The 19,546-nt window shown below is 41.1% G+C and overlaps 1 protein-coding gene across 26 annotated transcripts in view; it reads left to right on the forward strand.

The window, feature by feature from the left end:
• The window catches only part of GRIP1 (glutamate receptor interacting protein 1), a 598,139-nt gene that overhangs the window by 541,387 nt on the left and 37,206 nt on the right, over positions 1-19,546 (forward strand). For 21 of the 26 annotated variants that reach the window (XM_056574218.1, XM_056574202.1, XM_056574225.1 and 18 more), the window contains 5 exons: positions 4,704-4,862; positions 7,171-7,326; positions 10,634-10,820; positions 12,457-12,602; positions 14,371-14,451. In XM_056574218.1, coding sequence (XP_056430193.1) covers positions 4,704-4,862; positions 7,171-7,326; positions 10,634-10,820; positions 12,457-12,602; positions 14,371-14,451 — 729 coding nt within the window. The remainder of the gene's footprint in view (positions 1-4,703; positions 4,863-7,170; positions 7,327-10,633; positions 10,821-12,456; positions 12,603-14,370; positions 14,452-19,546) is intronic. The other 5 variants (XM_056574226.1, XM_056574211.1, XM_056574227.1 and 2 more) reach the window with 3 other exon arrangements.

Consider the following 19,546-nt stretch of genomic DNA (forward strand, 5'->3'; position numbering starts at 1 on the left):
CCTCCTCACTCGCAATGGGGAAACGGGGAACCGCAGTCCCTGAGTCCCCACCTGAAAACAGAAAAGAAAAGGAATAAAAAACTAACACGTCCCTAACTAGGAAAACAAAAAAACAGAAGACCTGGTCTGGAGCAGTCCAGACCATGTCCACCTCCTTCAGACACTAAGCTTAAACTGATTGGCTCAGAGCCTGAAGGCGGGTATATCCTGCTGGGAGGAGCCAACTGTTTTTGTTGCCATAGAGTCACACCTCCTAGAGACAGCAGCATACACCCACGGTCTGTGTCCCCCAATGGAGCGGATAGAGAAATGCAGATTTTAAGTGTGGCAGGGAATTTCCCATTGATGGCGGATTTAGTTTTTATTTTTAATGCAAAACCATGCTGCTTTGGATGCAGACTTTGCTGCAGATTCCAGGTCAGCAGGGATTTTACCATGCCCTTACTGTAAATAAAGAGATGTTTACTTTTTAGCCTAAAATCTCTATCTAAAATCACTAGAGCACGGCTACTTTTAGATCTAATATTTTATTGCATGCCCCATGATGGCATCAGCTGAAAGTTGACCCCTGTCCTTTACAGCCACATAGAGATGTAAAAGTCTGGGGATTATATCATACAGTCATGGCTGTAAATGTTGGCACCCCTGAAATTTTTGTAGAAAATTAAGTATTTCTCACAGAAAAGGATTGCAGAAACACGTGTTTTGCTATACACATATTTATTCCCTTTGTGTGTATTGGAACTAAACCAATAAAGGAAGGAAAAAAAACAAATTGGACATAATGTCACACCAAACTGCAAAAATGGTCTGGACAAAATTTTTGGCACACTTAACTTAATATTTGGTTGCACACCCTTTGGGAAAAAAATTACTGAAATTAGTTGCTTCCTATAACCATCAATAAGCTTCTTACCCCTCTCAGCCGGAATGTTGGACCACTTTTCCCTTGCAAATTGCTCCAGGTCTCTCTTATTGGAAGGGCGCCTTTTCCCAACAGTAATTTTAAGATCTCTCCACAGGCGCTCAATGGGATTTAGATCTGGACTCATTGCTGCCACTTCAGAACTCTCCAGCGCTTTGTTGCCATCCATTTCTGGGTGCTTTTTGACATATGTTTGCGGTCATTGTCCTGCTGGAAGACCCAAGATCTCGAACGCAAACCCAGCTTTCTGACACCGGGCTGTACAGTGCGACCCAAAATCCGTTGGTAATCCTCAGATTTCATGATGCCTTGCACACATTCAAGGCACCCAGTGCCAGAGGCAGCAAAACAACCCCAAAACATCATTGAACCTCCACCATATTTCACTGTAGGTACTGTGTTCTTTTCTTTGTAGGCCTCATTCCGTCTTCGGTAAACAGTAGAATGATGTGCTTTACCAAAAAGTTCCATCTTGGTCTCATCTGTCCACAAGACGTTTTCCCAGAAGGATTTTGGCTTACTCAATTTCATTTTGGCAAATTGTAGTCTTGCTTTTTTATGTCTCTGTGTCAACATTGGGGTCCTCCTGGGTCTCCTGCCATAGCATTTCATTTCATTTCATGTAAATGTCGACAGTTTGCGCTGACACTGATGCTCCCTGAGCCTGCAGGACAGCTTGAATATCTTTGGAACTTGTTTGGGGCTGCTTATCCACCATCCGGACTATCCTGCATTCACACCTTTCATCAAATTTTCTCTTCCATCCACGCCCAGGGAGATTAGCTACAGTGCCATGGGTTGCAAACTTCTTGATAATGTTGCACACTGTGGACAAAGGCGAATCTAGATCTCTGGAGATTGACTTGTAACCTTGAGATTGAGAATTTTCCACAGTTTTGGTTCTCAAGTCCTCAGACAGTTCTCTTCTCCTCTTTCTGTTGTCCATGCTTAGTGGAGCACACACAGACACACAATGCAGACTAAGTGAACTTTTCTCCTTTTTATCTGCTTTCAGGTGGGATTTTTATATTGCCCACACCTGTTACTTGCCCCAGGTGAGTTTAAAGGAGCATCACATACTTGAAACAATCTTATTTTTCCACAATTTTGAAAGGGTGCCAATAATTTTGTCCAGCCCATTTTTGGAGTTTGGTGTGACATTATGTCCAATTTGCTTTTTTTCCTCCAACATTTATGGCCATAACTGTATATACACTACTCAAAAAAATTAAGGGAACACTTAAACAACACAATGTAACTCCAAGTCAGTCACACTTCTGTGAAATCACACTGTCCACTGAGGAAGCAACACTGATTGACAATCAATTTCACATGCTGTTGTGCAAATGGAACAGACAACAGGTGGAAATTCTAGGCAATTAGCAATACACCCCCCAATAAAGGAGTGGTTCTGCAGGTGGTGACCACAGACCACTTCTCAGTTCCTATTGTTCCTGGCTGATGTTTTGGTCACTTTTGAATGCTGGCGGTGCTTTTACTCTAGTGGTAGCATTAGACAGAGTCTACAACCCACACAAGTGGCTCAGGTAGTGCAGCTCATCCAGGATGGCACATCAATGCGAGCTGTGGCAAGAAGGTTTGCTGTGTCTGTCAACGGAGTGTCCAGAGCATGGAGGTGCTACCAGGAGATAGGCCAGTACATCAGGAGAGGTGGAGGAGGCCGTAGGAGGGCAACAACCCAGCAGCAGGACCACTACCTCCGCCTTTGTACAAGGAGGAGCAGGAGGAGCACTGCCAGAGCCCTGCAAAATGACCTCCAGCAGGCCACAAATGTGCATGTGTCCACTCAAACGGTCAGAAACAGACTCCATGAGGGTGGTATGAGGGTCAAATGTCCACAGGTGGGGGTTGTGCTTACAGCCCAACACCGTCCAGGAAATTTGGCAGTTGCCTAAGAACAAGATTGGCAAATTCTCCTCTGGTGCCCTGTGCTCTTCACAGGTGAAAGCAGGTTCACACTGAGCACATGTGACAGACGTGACAGAGTCTGGAGACGCCGTGGAGAACGTTCTTCTGCCTGCAATATCCTCTAGCATGACCAGTTTGGCGGAGGGTCAGTAATGGTTTGAGGGGCAAACAGCCCTCCATGTGCTTGCCAGAGGTAGCCTGACTGCCATTAGGTACCAAGATGAGATCCTCAGACCCCGTGTGAGACCATATGCTGATGCGGTTGGCCCTGGGTACCTCCTAATGCAAGACAATGCTAGATCTCATGTGGCTGGAGTGTGTCAGCAGTTCCTGCAAGAGGAATGCATTGGTGCCATGGACTGACCTGCCTGTTCCCCAGACCTGAATCTGATTTAGCACATCTGAGACATCATGTCTCGCTCCATCCACCAATGCCACGTTGCACCACAGACTGTCCAGGAGTTGGTGGATGCTTTAGTCTAGGTCTGGGAGGTCATCCCTCAAGAGGCCATCCGCCACCTCATCAGGAGCATACCCAGGCGTTGTAGGGAGGTCATACGGGCCCACACACTACTGAGCCTCATTTTGACTTGTTTTAAGTACATTACTTCAAAGTTGGATCAGCCTGTAGTGTGGTTTTCCACTTTTATTTTGAGTGTGACTCCGTATCCAGACCTCCATGGGTTGAAAAATTTGATTTACATTGATAATTGTTGCGTGATTTTGTTATCAGCACATTAAACTATGTAAAGAAGAAAGTATTTCATACTATTAGTTCATTCATTCAGATCTTAGATGTGTTATCTTAGTGTTACCTTTATTTTTTCGAGCTGTGTGTTTGTGTGTGTGTGTATATATATATATATATATATATAATATATATATATATATGGAAAAAAGTGTTTGTTTACCTGTTTATCTATCACATAAATTTCTCTGTTATGTGATAGCATTGTCCACGTTGGTCCCAGCTGTATCTTACTGCATAGATAGCTATGATATTACTAGAGGACATGAGGTTTTTAGTCCTTCTAACATTTTAGCTTGGATTATTCACTACATTCCCTGCAGGTTATTTTCTTCTTTTGACCTGCTGGGATTCATAGCCTTCAAGCTGAGCAGCAAAATGCTTCTGTAATATAAACATTGTGCATATGAAAACACATTATGTTAGTATCCAAGACACATTCTATTGTATCTTAGCATTAGTTTTCAATTTTGTCTGTGAAAAGATCTTACGGCTTAGATTAATAAATCCATTTATGTGTACTCTACAAAGGAGTTATAAAATGGTAAATACGTTTAGAAAACAGATTGCAAATGTATGCATAGCACATCCTATAGGTATTATATACCAGGGGTCAAAAATCTCAGGCCGTTAAATAACACAGCATTCTGAAGGTGCCAGTGAAATCTGTCATAAAGGTGATAACATCATGTAACATTGTGTAATTTATTTCATGGGGAGCGAATTCAATAATACTAATGTCTTGATGCTTGGATTCCACCATAGTTTGCCATCAATGTGCATAGAAGAAAATATTAACATATTTATTGTTCCTGATGTTTAGGACTTTCTAGAGACCTTTTGTAGCTGTTTCTGATATCAATTAATGTGTAAAACATTGTAACCAATTAAAGAAAACAGAAGATTGATAGATTATTAATGTAGCTTTAAGTGCCCTTATGAAACCCATTTATGCCTCAATGTCAGCATCTAGGTCATGTTGCTTTCAAGTACCTTGCTAACTGCTCTCACCACCACTTTTATTCATTAAAACTCAGTTACCTTTCCCTCTTTTCTGGTTCTTTTTCTTTCTGATTTCCCGTCATCCCTTCATGCGGGCAGTAAAGGTTCAAAGGAGCAGCGAAAAGCAACTTCCATGGGACGGCTCAGCCAACAGTCGCCACCGCCTCCTCACCAACCAACATTATAACACCTACCACCCTGACCATTGCAGGACGCCAGCCATGAAATGCCAGAAACCACCTCCTCAAAAACTCCTTCGTAATGAACCACCTTTATTTTCTGCCTCTTCCTTTCTTCTTTTTCATGCTTGCTCATTTCAGGCATTACAGCATTGCTTTTATTTCTCACTTTTCCATACTAATAGTAGACATGACATTGGGTATGGTTTTCGTATAGCCCTCTGGGTTGACTTAAATGTTGATAGCGTGAGATGTTCATTGAGCCACTGTACCATCTTATACTGAATAATTTATTATCATTTATTTTATAGGACAAATATGTGAAACAATAATAGGGATACACACTGTTGAGTGGTGGGGAATCTTTAGTGTAATTTTATTTCATACAGTATATTTTGGGTGACCCTGGATACATTTGTATGTACACGCACAGACACACTTTAGGATGTAAACAGATATACATATACACACATACAGGTACACAAATATGAGTTGTTTGGATCCATTTCACTGCAGGAAAGGTATTTGTGAGTAATAAAATAATATGTTTTTAAAACAAGGGGTTATCGACACACATAAGCAATAAATTGATACAAATGAAAAAAGTAATGCAAGTGACTAAGTGTGCCCATTGCCGAACAATGTTAAACACTTTTCCAGTATTGTTACATAAGTAAATAAATAATGCGATGCTGTAATCTGAAAAGGAAAATTTTAAGTTATAAGTTTGTCACTTTTATCTTTTTTTTTCTTCTTCTTTTGCACATGTCTGACTGTCGCTGTTAGGGCTGGTTGTGTATCCATAAGTAGTGAAGCAAAAGAGGCTTGTATGTGTGTCTATAGTTTTGTTTGCTAACGTTTAATACTGATACATTAGATAAATTACTTTGGAGATATGAAGTGCCAAAAGGTTACAGACAACATTTACCTGTGCGGAAGATCAATTATGAAAATAAAAGCATGTCAAATGAAAAGTGCATAGTAAATTGCCATAGCCGATACATTAGGGAGACTCCAACTCTTTATATTAATCATTAGATATCTAAAGTGTAAACATCTGGTTTGCTCTCCCTTTCAAGTAAAACAAATTGAGAACATACAATTACTATATAATGTAGTAAAATTACTGAAAAATTATTAGTCCAGTTGGCTATATGGTACGTAGATTTTACCGTAATTTATTCATCAAGTCCCTATATGGGTCTTTCAACAATGCAGATTCATGGCATAGTAATTTAATATACCTTAAAGTGTACCTGTCATCAACAAAAGCTTTTTATATAATGTAGATAATACCATTATATGTATATTTATAATATACATTGGTTAAAAAATTTTATTTTTGTTCCTGCAGCTATTGTTTGTGTGTCCCTGTGAGGAGTCCAAATACAGGAAGTGGACAAGCAGGGCTCTGTGTAGTGAGGCTCTTTGACATGCTACGGGCTCCTGCCCTCACTTCCTGTTTTTGGATTCCTCATAGAGACACACAGGCAATAGCTGCAGGGATAGCAATTTTTTACCAAAGAATATACACATTTTTTTTATCTATATTATATAAAAAGTTTTTTTTGACGACAGGAACACTTTAAATGTGAGGCCGCCACCGATCCCAAGAAAGTAGTGCTTGGTCCCCCATATCTGGCATAGAGTTGACCAAGCTTAATTACTCTACATTGAACTCTATTAGAGGAATCAACAGGATGAACTTACTTAAAAATAAGTGTTATCTTGGATATTATTCTCTTTGTCATTTCAAGAGTATCTTAAAAAACAAACAAACAAAAAAAAAAAACAATGTTGTTTAATTTCCACTGTCTTGTACCCCAAAGAAAGCAGTGACTGTATGTTATGCAGAAAAGCTTTTTTGGAAGCTTTATAGCAAAGCTTGAACAGGGAGACAATGGGGGAGATTTATCAAAACCTGTGAAGAGGAAGAGATGCAGTTGCCCATAGCAACCAATCAGATCGCTTCTTTAATTGTTAAAGATGCCTCTGAAAAATGAAAGAAGTGATCTGATTAGTTGCTATGGGCAACTGCAGCACTCTTCCTCTACACCGGTTTTGATAAATCTCCCCCATTGTCCCTAGCAGGCCCACTATTACATCGTAATGTAAAGAAAAAGGAAAACTGAAACATTCCCGATTGAATGATACCTTCTCAGCAAAGAAGACCAGCTGCATAGGTACAAGCCTAGCTGAACGTGTGAACTATTTCATGCACTTACCAGCCAGTACAGCTCTTTTATAGATTATTTAGTCCAAGTCTTTTTTTAAATTTTTTTTTTTTTTTTACTGTCTGTAACAACTAAATTTGAAGTTCTGTAGATGTAATCAATGCAGTGGGATTAATACCACCACATCCAGTTAAAGTGTACTCTTTCTTACAGCAGCATTGGTATCTTCATCCTTCTCTCCTACCTCCATGAGTGCTTACAGCCTGAGCTCGCTCAACACGGGGACTTTACCTCGCAGTCTCTACCCTACCAGCCCACGAGGAACGCTAATGAGAAGGAGGTTGAAGAAGAAGGACTTTAAGAGTTCATGTAAGTTACTTTACAAGGTTTTACTTGCAACCATATTTTATTTGCATATTTAAATTGTAATTGTTCTTATTTAGCATTGATTGTAATTGTTGTAAAAAATTTGATAAACCTTTTCTTTGGTTCCAGTTTAAAATTACTATTTTCCCATCTGTTTAGATTCAATAATTCACCCTGGGGAATAACAATTGGAAAATTTCCAAATGTTAAGCTCCTCTTTTTATAAATATTTCTTATTGTTGAGATTTATTATTAATAATAATACTATATTTTTTATTATGCTTTAAAGGGATATTCATCCTGTTTTTATTTTCTTCTTCAGCCTTTGAGCCCATGATGCCAAGTTATAATACCGTATATACTCAAGTATAAACCGTCCCGAATATAAGCCGAGGCCCCTAATTTCACCTCAAAAACCCAGGAAAAGTTATTGACTCGACTATAAGCCTAGGGTGGGAAATGCATCATTCCCCCCCCCCCCATGTCATCCCCCCCCTGTCATCATCCAGACGACCCCTGTCATCATCCAGAACCCTGTCATCATCCAGACCCCCGTCATCACCCCCATCATTATCACCCCCGTCATTGTCACCATCGTCATCATCACCCTCATCATCATCCCCTCCTTCATCATCCCCCCCCCCCTTCATCATCACCGCCTGTCAATCCCTTCTCAGTGGTCTTCAACCTGCGGACCTCCAGATATTGCAAAACTACAACTCCCAGCATGCCCAGACAGCCATCGGCTGTCCGGGCATGCTGGGAGTTGTAGTTTTGAAACATCTGGAGGTCCGCAGGTTGAAGACCACTGCGGCCTTCGTCATCATCCAGACCTCCCTTTTATTTTCTACTCACCTCTGCTCGGTGGGAAGGAAGGGTGAGCTGGTCCAGGCCATGCATCTTTGGCCATCTATGCTGCAGGGAGCGTCTGGTGGGGAGGGTTAGTCGTTCCAGGCTGTCCATCTTCACCAGGAGGCCCTCTTCTCCGGGCCGGCCCCGGACTAGTGACGCTGCCTTGACGCCACCGCGCAGGGACGCCATGGACGTCTTCTGTGCACGGACGTCCCTGCGCGTCGTCGTCAAGGAAACTTCACTAGTCTGGGGCCCGCCCAGAGTGGAGAAGAGGGCCTCCCGGTGAAGATGGACAGCCCGGAACGACTAACCCTCCCCACTGTACGGTCCCTGCAGCATAGGAGGTCGAATATGGATGGCCCGGACCAGCTCACCCTTCCTTCTCACCGAGGGGAGGTGAGTAGAAAACAAAAGGGGGTCTGGATGATGACGAAGGCCGCAGTGGTCTTCAGCCTGCGGACCTCCAGATGTTGCAAAACTACAACTCCCAGCATGCCTGGACAGCCGATGGCTGTAGTTTTGCAACATCTGGAGGTCTGCAGGTTGAAGACCACTGAGAAGGGATTGACAGCCGGAGATAGACAGCCGGGACCATCCCCTCACAGCTAAAGCCAGAAACGTTTTGTTGTTCACTCACATATAAGCCGAGGGGGGCGTTTTCAGCACGAAAAATCGTGCAGAAAAACTCTGCTTATACTCGAGTATATACGGTACTATGCAATATTCATCTTTTCCTTCCGTGCTGCTTTGTCCCACTTTCCCGAAGTCCTGTAGCACAAATGTTTTTATTTTATAGTTATCTCTGACATTTCCCAACATTCCATGTGGCCAGAGACAATATGTCATGTCACTTGGTCTCCTGGGAAGCATGATTATGATGCGGTGGGTGGATAGCAGGTTGGAAGGGATTTACTGAAGAAATACCTGCTGCATCATAGCCATGCTCCCTGAAGACCAGATTCAAGGAACAGATTCCTGTAAGTGTTTAACCAAGACTAAAGGTAGAGGCATAAGAAAGCAGGGCTAAGATGGCATCTGATTTAGGGATGAGTTAAGTTTTTTTTTTTTTCCTTTTCTGGTTAAAGTTGGTCATGTTCCAGCTTAAAAAAAAAATCCCGAAAAATACAGAACATCTTTTCTTTGGGTTTGAAGATTAACAGAATCCCACTTTACCCTACACATGTTATTCTCTATGTACGTCTCTATTGCGTCAGAATAGTATAGCTGCACTACTCTGTCCGGGAGAGGTATCCATTATAAAAGAGGTAATTCATAATTGCTAATGATGGGTCCATCATAGAACCTGGAAAATGGAAGCCATGCTGCCAGTATGAAGAGTACGGTATTTCTCTACTTATAGTTAACTGTGATTGTTATCAATGGCTAATTAGATGAGGATAGGACTTTGTTAAATAGATGTAGTAGGTTCCCTGTACAGCAGGAAGCAATGTTCTCAATTGGTCACTATTGCCTGGTTAATTGATATTTTATTGGGAAACTTTTACTGTAAATAGTACGTGTCAATTTACACAGCAGCCTTTCTTTTGTTCTGAAATGTATTCTGATAAACATTAAATAACAATGTCTCGTCTGCTTTCAATCCTGTGGACTGGGGAAGGATTTCTCTTTTTGAGGTATTTCATTCAGGTTACTTGTCAAAAGCAAAGAGAGAAACCTAAACATGGATGTCATATCTCAGATTAAGACATGTGAGCATTCCTATATTTATGCATTTCTTCAGCAGTTCATCTTATGTTATATTATTAAGGATGCTTATAGTTATGGGTAGAAAACTCAGCTGCATATTTTGCTAACCATTGACTTCAATGGGTAGGAAAATATTCAGCAAAATAGAGCACTACCCTTCTAATGTATTTCTATTTATTAATCCCAGATTTTTTTTTATCAATAATAATATGCCTCAAGATACTCTAATATATGTAGTGTATTTTTTGGCATGGTATACCTTCCCTTTATATTGCTTTCTCTTATGGGCTGTCATGCAGATATTCATATCTCAGCTGTCTTCTCTGTGTGTCCTAATTCTAGCACTAGACACTAGAGTGACTGGGGAGTTAATCTGGCCATATACATATGATAAATGTTGGGCAAACCTCTACAAGATAGATGCAGAGAGTATTATGGAAAGAGACAGCAGCAATGGAGGATAGTAGCTGCAAGTGCCTATTAAGTCTTTAGTTACATTAGGAAGGTCTGCTCTGGAGTACAAATTGCATTTCTGTAAAGTGAAATATCTTGTAGACTATGGGTTATTCTTTGTTATGGTATGAGTGTGTTGATGCTTGTTAGCGATAGTATTCACATTATCAAAAATCATCTCTAAGCATTATCAGTAACTTACTAGGTATTTAGACTTTCGATCTAGTCATGGTTGTGTAAGAGAACTAATACTTTTCCCATTGAATAAAAATTGGTTTTCTTATGTTTGCCATTGCAGTGTCCTTGGCATCAAGCACAGTTGGTTTGGCTGGCCAGGTTGTCCACACAGAAAGTACAGAAGTAGTCCTGACTGCTGACCCCATTGTAGGATTTGGAATACAACTTCAGGGCAGTGTGTTTGCCACAGAGACCTTGTCTTCTCCACCCTTAATTTCCTACATTGATGTTGACAGTCCGGCTGAAAGGTGAGCTAACAAGTACTTAGATGGCCAGTATGGATTGTTTCCTATTCCGTGTAGTTTCAATGTGTGTCTTTTGAATGTTGATGGTGTTATCAGAGCCAAAAATAGAAGCCAAACAAGACTTGGCACTGCAAATATGTTCATGTTCACACCTGATTTGTGAACTAAGCATATAGGCCCAGAAGAACACTGGTGTGATTTGCCCAGATCAACCAAGCACAGCTCCGTTTTAACAAGCTCTGGTAACATGACATATTGAAAGCTAAGTGGTGATTGGTTACTATGGAAAAATCACACCAATTTTGACAGATTGATAAATCTGAGCCTTAGTTGCAAAGCACTTGTTGCACCCACTTGTTGTTAGTTATAGTTGGAAAATACATCAGAAAAATACATCAGTGCTCTTGAAAAGAACTGGACAATATGTAGCAGGGGGTGTTTCTCAGGGCCTGTGACATGTTGTCCGTCTTGTTTCAAGAGCACTGGTGTATTTTCTACTTGTTTGAATAAAGAATACTAAAGCAACAAAGAGATTGGTAAGTGCCCTGGTTATTCATTCTTTAATAAGGTCTTCCAATATTTTTGGGCAGAACCTGTTAATTTTGTTGGAAATTACAGACAATCCTGTGTCTAGCAGACCCTTGTCATTAGGTTAGAAAGTGATGGGGGATGTGAGAGCTGTGTCATGTAGTAACCTGTAGTTAATAGTCATGTAGTAAATACCTGAACGCAGTATTTCAAGACTCAGTTTATTTCTTCCCTAAAGAAAAGTGTAAAATCCACATGTCCCTTGGGTATTGTGGTCTACTGCTTCAAAGCAAGGAGAACCCTACTCCTCCTAGTGTAGGTGTATACTCTGAGGAGATGTGGCAGGAGTATTAATATTCATGCAATGCCTGAAGTTGCCCGCAGTGTGAAATTGCTGTGTTTGACTGCTTTTATTGCAAATATCCAGGCTATTTTCCTGCTCACTGGAGCCTTTGCTTTCCCCAAATGATTATGTGAATGGGTACAGCACAGCTTTTTTCTCTCTCTTCTGTTTGAGTAAAATTCTTTCTTTTTTCGGACAGCAATTTATCAAAGCTTTTTGTTTGTAATACTTTTCTTGGCTCCTAATAAATTATGCAGGATCATTCACTCTGCGTGCAGCACATAATGAAATTTCTGTCCTGACAATAAAATATCATGTTCTTGATCTGGTATGAGAAGATTAACAAGTTCCAGAGGCTTTATCATGCAGGCTTTTCCATAGGGGGGCCGCAGGCTATATTAATTACAAAAGAGAACATGCGCTGAAAGGGGCTGCCAAATTGAGGACTCTAATATTCTCTGTGCCATTGGGGAACTTTCATCAGTCAGCACTATGTGTGAGCTCTGATCACATCCGAAGAAAATGCTAGTACTGAATTATTAATTACTTCTTTAGGATATTTTACAGGCATCCAAAATGCATAAGTTCCTCTGTAGACAGAATTGGGGGGTTTCTTCCTTTTTTTTGTTCTTTGAGGGGATGGAAGCACACCGGAGGTCCTTGTATTTAGACTGCACACTAAGCTGTACATTGCCCTTATTTTGCAATGCGTAGTTTGCTGTTAATATACTTATCATTCCATTATAAAAGAAATGCTTTCCATTGTAGATGTGGAGTTATACAGGTAGGAGATCGAGTGATGGCAATAAATGGTGTCCAGACAGAGGACAGCACCTTTGAAGAAGCCAACCAACTGTTAAGAGATGCAACCATTGCTGGGAAGGTTACCCTGGAAATAGAGTTTGACGTTGCAGGTTAGAGTAATAATGTGTTTAATATGATTTTATAACCATAAGTCTGTTATGCATGTAGTATAGGAACATGTGCAAGTCATAGCATAGTCACAATTAAGAAAAGGCAACGATAGCTGAGAAATGCAACCTAGAAATCAAATGTAATTGCGCTTGTAAGTTTAAAAACCTTACTTAAATGGGCACTGTCATAAACTTTTTTTTTTTAATATGTTGTAGTACTTATGTACTAAAACATATTTCTAATATACTTCAATTCTTTTTTTGGTGGTTAAACTATTGTATTTTGCTTTTGAAAGTCTCCCTCCTAGTATCTGGCTGCAGCCTGCTGTAACGTCACAGCTGAATTCGGACCGATCCCGGACAGGCATTGGTCTGAATTCAGTCAGCCTGCACTTGCTCCCTGCCTGTCAAACAGACAGGCGGGAACAATCGATGTGAACGCCGGAGCTGCGCGCATTGGCTCCTTGGCCTCGCACGCCGGCCCTGCCTCCCGGCATATACATGCGGTAGCGCACACTGAATCTCAGTGCTGCGCTGCTGCTGCCTCAGTACGCATGTGTCCTGTACTTAGGTATGTCTGATCTTAGGTCTTATAGGGGGTTGTTTCGGGTGGTGGGGGGTTAGCGGGTTTCCATAGCAAAGATAGATTTTTTTCAACACATGGTTCCTCCAGTTGTTTCACTACTACAACTCCCAGCATGCCCTGACAGCCAATAGATGTCAGGGCAAGCTGGGAGTTGTAGTGGTGAAACAGCTGGAGGTACACTGTTTAGGAAACAATCATGGCCTGTATAAATAAGCTAAGGGTGTATAGATGAGCTAAGGGTGGAAGTCGGCCCCAGCAGGCATCAGTGGTAAGTGAGCAAACTACCAGGTAAACAAAAAGGCATTTCTAAGATAGCAAAAAAAAAAATTAAGGCAGAGAGGGGGTTAGGGATAGATGGGCAATAGGCAGGGACAGAGAAAAAAAAAAAGGATGGTGGGAGCTACTCTTTCAATGTAGGCTTAGAAAAAATATGGCTGCTGTCTTCCAGAAACAGTGTTACACCAGTCCATATGTTTTCATGATTATTGCAACTCAGCAATGTAAAGTAACTGGGACTGGGCTGCAGTGCCGCATAAAACCTGTGGACTGGTGTGGTGTTCTTTTGGAAGAAAGAAACCATGTTTTGCTAAACCTTGACAACGCCTTTTAGTTAATGTGTTTAATAAGAACTGTAATCATGTGTCTGTTTCAGCTATATTAATTCCATGTGAGAAAAAAGTAGTGTAAGAACTTCTTATAGGCCTTACCATAGTCATTTCTAAGGTATCTGACTGCTGTGCTGTTAGTTCTAGATTAGTAGACTGTAATGTGCATTTTATATGACAAAACCTTGGTGGTGTTTTTGTCTTCTCAGGTTACCTGCTCAGTACTGTATTGGAATACTTTGGTATAGGTGGACATAATAAACATATTTATTGCATGTTTGTGTGTGTGTGTGTATATATATATATATATATATATATATATATATATATATAACAGCTATTGAAAACCAAGGTCCCAGATCTTCAGAATGGAGAAAAGTTTTACTTAATCCATAAATTACAGCACCAAAAAGGTTTGGTCCATCCATGGTGATCAAACTAAAATTTCTTCCATCCTGAAGATTTTATGCCCTGAATATTTTATTATACAACCAGTGGTTAAGAGTAGAAACTCCATACAACTAAATGCCAATAAATTTGCTCATTGGTGGTTTATTATTTTCTTTTTCCACTATAGAGTCTGTGATACCCAGCAGTGGGACATTCCATGTTAAATTACCAAAGAAACACAATGTGGAACTTGGAATCACCATCAGTTGTAAGTCAATATATTGTCAGTTTCCATTCTACCTTTTCCAATCACTTTCTATGTACAGAATTAATAACACTGCAGTGCTGTACAACTACATTTTTTTTTATTGTGATTTTGTTAAAAACATCATATATACCGTGTATATATATATATATATATATATATATATATATATATATATATATATACGTAAATGTACTCGGGATTCACAATGGAGAGGTTTCATAGCTCTTTCTTTATATAAAAAAAATGGACATTGTATTCTTCTTGACAACATTGCAGACAGTACATAAAACAATACATCTTCATAAACTGGCAGTTCTTAGTATTTATTATTCATGTAGGAAGAGTTATATGGGCTTGAATGTTGTTAGTTTTGTCTCTTGGGCATCCCCGTGGAAGGTCCTGGTTACTTCATCCAGCATGGTGGATTTCATCCCTCCAAGATGGCAGCCTCTGTCTCCACTTCTGACAGCCTCCATTCTCCTTCTTTTCTTTTTTTTTTCCCATTCATTCGTGTCCCTTCATGAACTAATGTCTGAACTTATACTAATAGTCATGGGGGTGTCTACAATAATGCCTAGGGTGTCTCCTTTATAAATGGGGGTGTGTTTATTAATATGGTTCAAACATATATGGCACATTATGTGTATAATTCTTCTCCCTTGTGGGCTGGCATAGTATACATTAGGTCGTGGGTGTTTTCTTCCCTGATTGGATACCCCATGTGCATATATGGTGTATTCTGTAACCAGTATCTTCCTATTGTAATTAAATAGTATTGTACTATGCCATTAGATTATATGTATGTGTGTATATATATATATATATATATATATATATACAATTACACATACAGTAGAATCTCCCAATAGCGGACACTCACGGGGGAATAAAATGTGTCCACTATTGGGGAAAAAAGGCTCAAAAATCTTTCTAAATGACCGAATACTGTTCTGTACTCACTCCAAAATGTAATTACCTATAAAACATGATAAAAAGCAATATTACAGTACAATCTCCCAGTGCCGTTTAATCTCCCCGTATCCCTCCCCTTATCATTTCAACCCCCCTTTTTACCCTGTGACACCTTATTCCCCCTGTGCCAAATTATTCCCCCCCTACCCCCTGTGCCACAGCATTTCACCTTGATCCCAGGGGGATAAAGGGGGAATGATATGGCACAGGGGGATAAAAAATGGCACAGGGGTGAATTTGCACAGAAGGTAATAAAGGGGTAATGAAATAGCACAGGGGAAGTCAAGAGGAAATGATGTGGCACAGGGGATAATAAGGAAGGAGTGGGGTGAATGATGTGGCCAGCAGACGTACAGAGGCAGGAGACCACTGTTTAAACAGCGGTCTTCTTTTGTGCTGGGACTTCTACAGAGGGGTGCAGCGGGTGCCTGGGTCCCCTGGGCCTCTTACTGGGGTATTGGCTGTACCCCCTGATGGTGACCCTGTGTGCAAGGTAGGGCCGGCACATAAGCCTGATTGTCACCTATTAGGTGTGTTCGCATCCGCTATTGGCAGTGCCCCCTATTTGGAGGGTGCAAATACATTACCGTATTTTTCGCCATACAAGACGCACCCAATTTTAAAGGATGAAAATCTAGAAAAAAAAGATTCTGAATCAAATACAATGTAAAGTATAGGACAGTGATCTTCAACCTGCGGACCTCCAGATATTTGGCTGTCCGGGCATGCTGGGAGTTGTAGTTTTGCAACATCTGGAGGTCCGCAGGTTGAAGACCACTGGTATAGGAGGTAATACTCACGTGTCCCCGCCGCTCCAGACCCGTCACCGCTGCCCTGGATGTCGCCCTCCATCGCTGTGGCCGCGTCCCCATCGCTCCGGAACTTCTCTGCTGCCCGGTATCCTCGCTCTCCATCGCTGCCATCATGTCGCTACGCACTCCGCTCCTATTGGATGACGGGACGGCGTGTGGGACGACGAAGGAGAGCGCCGGCCATGCAGGGGATCCCGGCACGGAGCAGACACCGAGGAGGCAGGTAAGGTCCCTCCCGGTGTCCTGTAAGCTGTTCGTGACGCCGCGATTTCACCGCGGTGGTCCCGAACAGCCCGACCGAGCAGCCGGGTTAGTGTCACTTTCGCTTCAGACGTGGCGGTCAGCTTTGATCGCCGAGTCTGAAGGGTTAATAACGATTGGTGATGTCCTGTATTAGCCGTGGGTCCCGGCCATTGATGGCTGCAGGGACCGCCGTGATAGGACAGGTTTTAATGTGTATTTGCCGTATAAGACGCACCAACTTCCCCCCCCCCCAGTTTTGGGGAAGAAAAAGTGTGTCTTATACGGAGAAAAATACGGTAAGTCTTATGGAACTCTGCCAGGGAATTAAAAATATCCACTATTGGGAGGTGTCCCCTATTGGGAGGTGTCTGATAAGGGAGATTCTACTGTGTGTGTGTGTGTGTGTATATTTATTTATTTATAGATAGATAGATATATCCAGCACTATAGTATCTCATTGATAGCTTGGTAACCTTGATAATGATATGTATTGATAAATATCACATTGCATAATACTTAACTTATGGAATATTAGATCCATAGATGTACGGTATGTGTCTAGGGCTTTAAAGTAATAAAATATCCAGAAATCAGTAGATGACAAGCTTTGTGCCTCATCCTCTCACTTCCATCATTTATGCAGAATTAAGAGTAAAATGATGTCGACAATACATCAGAACATTAGAAGCCTCTTTACTATGTATATTATTTCACCATGACACATTCCTTGACATGTTTGGAGGCTTCTCATGTCACTTTGGGGATCACCGTTATTGTCAACTAGAAAAAAGGGTCACCGCTGTTTTATAGCTAGTGGAAATGTTTACCTCATTAATATAAATGTTTAACTATTCAAAATAAATGAACATCCCCTTGGGGCCTTGTGTCCTATTACATAGAAACAAGTGTTATAGAGAATTGTAATTAGATTAATGTCTTGATTGAAATGATCAGACTGCTGAATAAAAGACAATGGAAGGTACTTAAAATGCATAGCTAAAAGCACAGTATGTGTATAATAGGGAACTAATGAATTATGGATAGAGATGGGGTCATCGCTGGAAATAGATATAGGCTGCAGAGCTTTAAGTTAAGTCAAGTCTCCTTTTCACTTAACGGAAGGGAGATAATGTCAAGTTAGAAGCTATCAGGTTATTTCCCAGTGGGTATTGCAGGAAGCTGGCATGGCTAACAAGTCATTAAAGTCACTGGGCCTACACGAAGAACGTATGTGGAGCACAACAGCTTGTTGTTACAAATAGAGGCTGTCATTTTGATGAACAGATTTTTAATTTGGCCGACAAGCGCAGATGTATTCCGTGTTATTAGACACTCGCATATGCTAACGGAGGCTCCTCTCACAACATTTGCTTCTGTTTTCAGCTTATTTTCTAAATTAATGTAATCTTTCTCTACATATAAATACATACTTGTGTTATGCACAGAAGCCTAATATGTATGTCCTAGCCATATGTATGTGCTCAGGGTATGGGAGATGACACAAGTGACTTATTCCTGTTATATGTTACTGTCATATGGCATGCATAACCTCTCAGAGAGTTTGTATTTTCTGGAGGTAAAAATGATGATTCAGTTTCTTATTTCATTGTTAGAAATGTGCTCAAATAGCAAACATTTTCTGTGATAAGCCATATCTGCCATAAAAAAAATATAGTAGTGCTTTAAGTATACACTATTCCATTAGCTGTCATGGTGTACAAAAGTCTCAAACTCTTGCACAAGCTGTGTTTTGCACATAAATTTGTGACTTTTTACACCACCTATGTCAGGGGTTCTCAACCGGGCAGGGCTGCCATCAGAAATTTTGGGGCCACTTCCACAGCTCTGGCCTGGGTGCCCAGGACAAACCTCACAGTACCACCAATTGCACATATCACGTTGCGTGTCATATGACGTTCAACATGATACCAGTATCAGCATTACAAATCGTCTGCTACCCCATGCACTTTTATCCTCTCCCCCCTTGAACAACCCCCTGTGCTATATCATTTGCCCCCCTGAACCCCCCCCCCCCATGCCACTTTATTCCATTTTTACCCAGTGCACTATTCAGTAAAAATGATATTATCTTTACTCTGTAGTTCCATACGATTACAAGAATAACCAATTTCAATAGGCTTTGTTTTATTTAACTATTTTTTAAAAATAACTTTTTGTACAAAAAGTAGTATACTTAAAATAATCCTCTTCTGACCCCTATAACTTTAGAATTTTCCCATTTACTGGGCTGTGTCAGGGCGCACCATCAAATAATGGCACAAGGGCATAAAGATGGAGGGGAAGGATAATGGCAAAAGGGGATCAGAGGGAATGGGGAATGAATAATGGCACAGTGGGATTAAAATGGACGGAGGTAGTGATTATCCCCCCCCCCTCCATCTTAATCCCCTTGTGCCATTATTCCCCCCTCCCTCTGATCCCCTTGTGTTATTATTCCCCCCACCCTTTGATCCCTTTTGCCATGATCCCTCTCCCCCTCTATGTTAATCCCCTTGTTCCATAATTCCCCCCTCCCTCTGATCCCCTTGTGGCATTATTCCACCTCTCTCTGATCCCCTTTTGCCATTATTCCCCCCTCCCTATGATCCCCTTTTGCCATATCGGATAATGATGGCACAAGGGGATTAAGAGGGGGGGGGGATAATGGCAAAAGGGGATCAGAGGGGGGGGGGGAATAATGGCACAAGGGGGATTAAGTCTTGCATTAGTATAAAAGAAAGCACACGCCATTTTGAAAATAAGTAATTGTATTACTTATTTTGTCCGCGTGTACCGCTCGCGCATAAGTTCGGCGCATATTTATGTGCGAGGGGTACCGTGGACATACTTTCACCCTTTGGGGGTACAGTTGCGAAAAAGGTTGAGAACCACTGGCTTATGTCACATTTCCGTAAAAGAAAGGGGCTTAGTTGAAGGAGGGATGGCCTTCTGTTACCTGCAAATTTAACCTATTTTATGCCAGATAGTCACTCCAGCTGATAGATTTCAGTGTCTGGCACACAAAGAGGGAGAAAGATGTGCCAAATTTATTAAAAGGCTTGTACAAC

This window comes from Hyla sarda, chromosome 4, assembly GCF_029499605.1.
Source record: "Hyla sarda isolate aHylSar1 chromosome 4, aHylSar1.hap1, whole genome shotgun sequence".
In the NCBI taxonomy this organism is placed as follows: Eukaryota; Metazoa; Chordata; class Amphibia; order Anura; family Hylidae; genus Hyla; species Hyla sarda.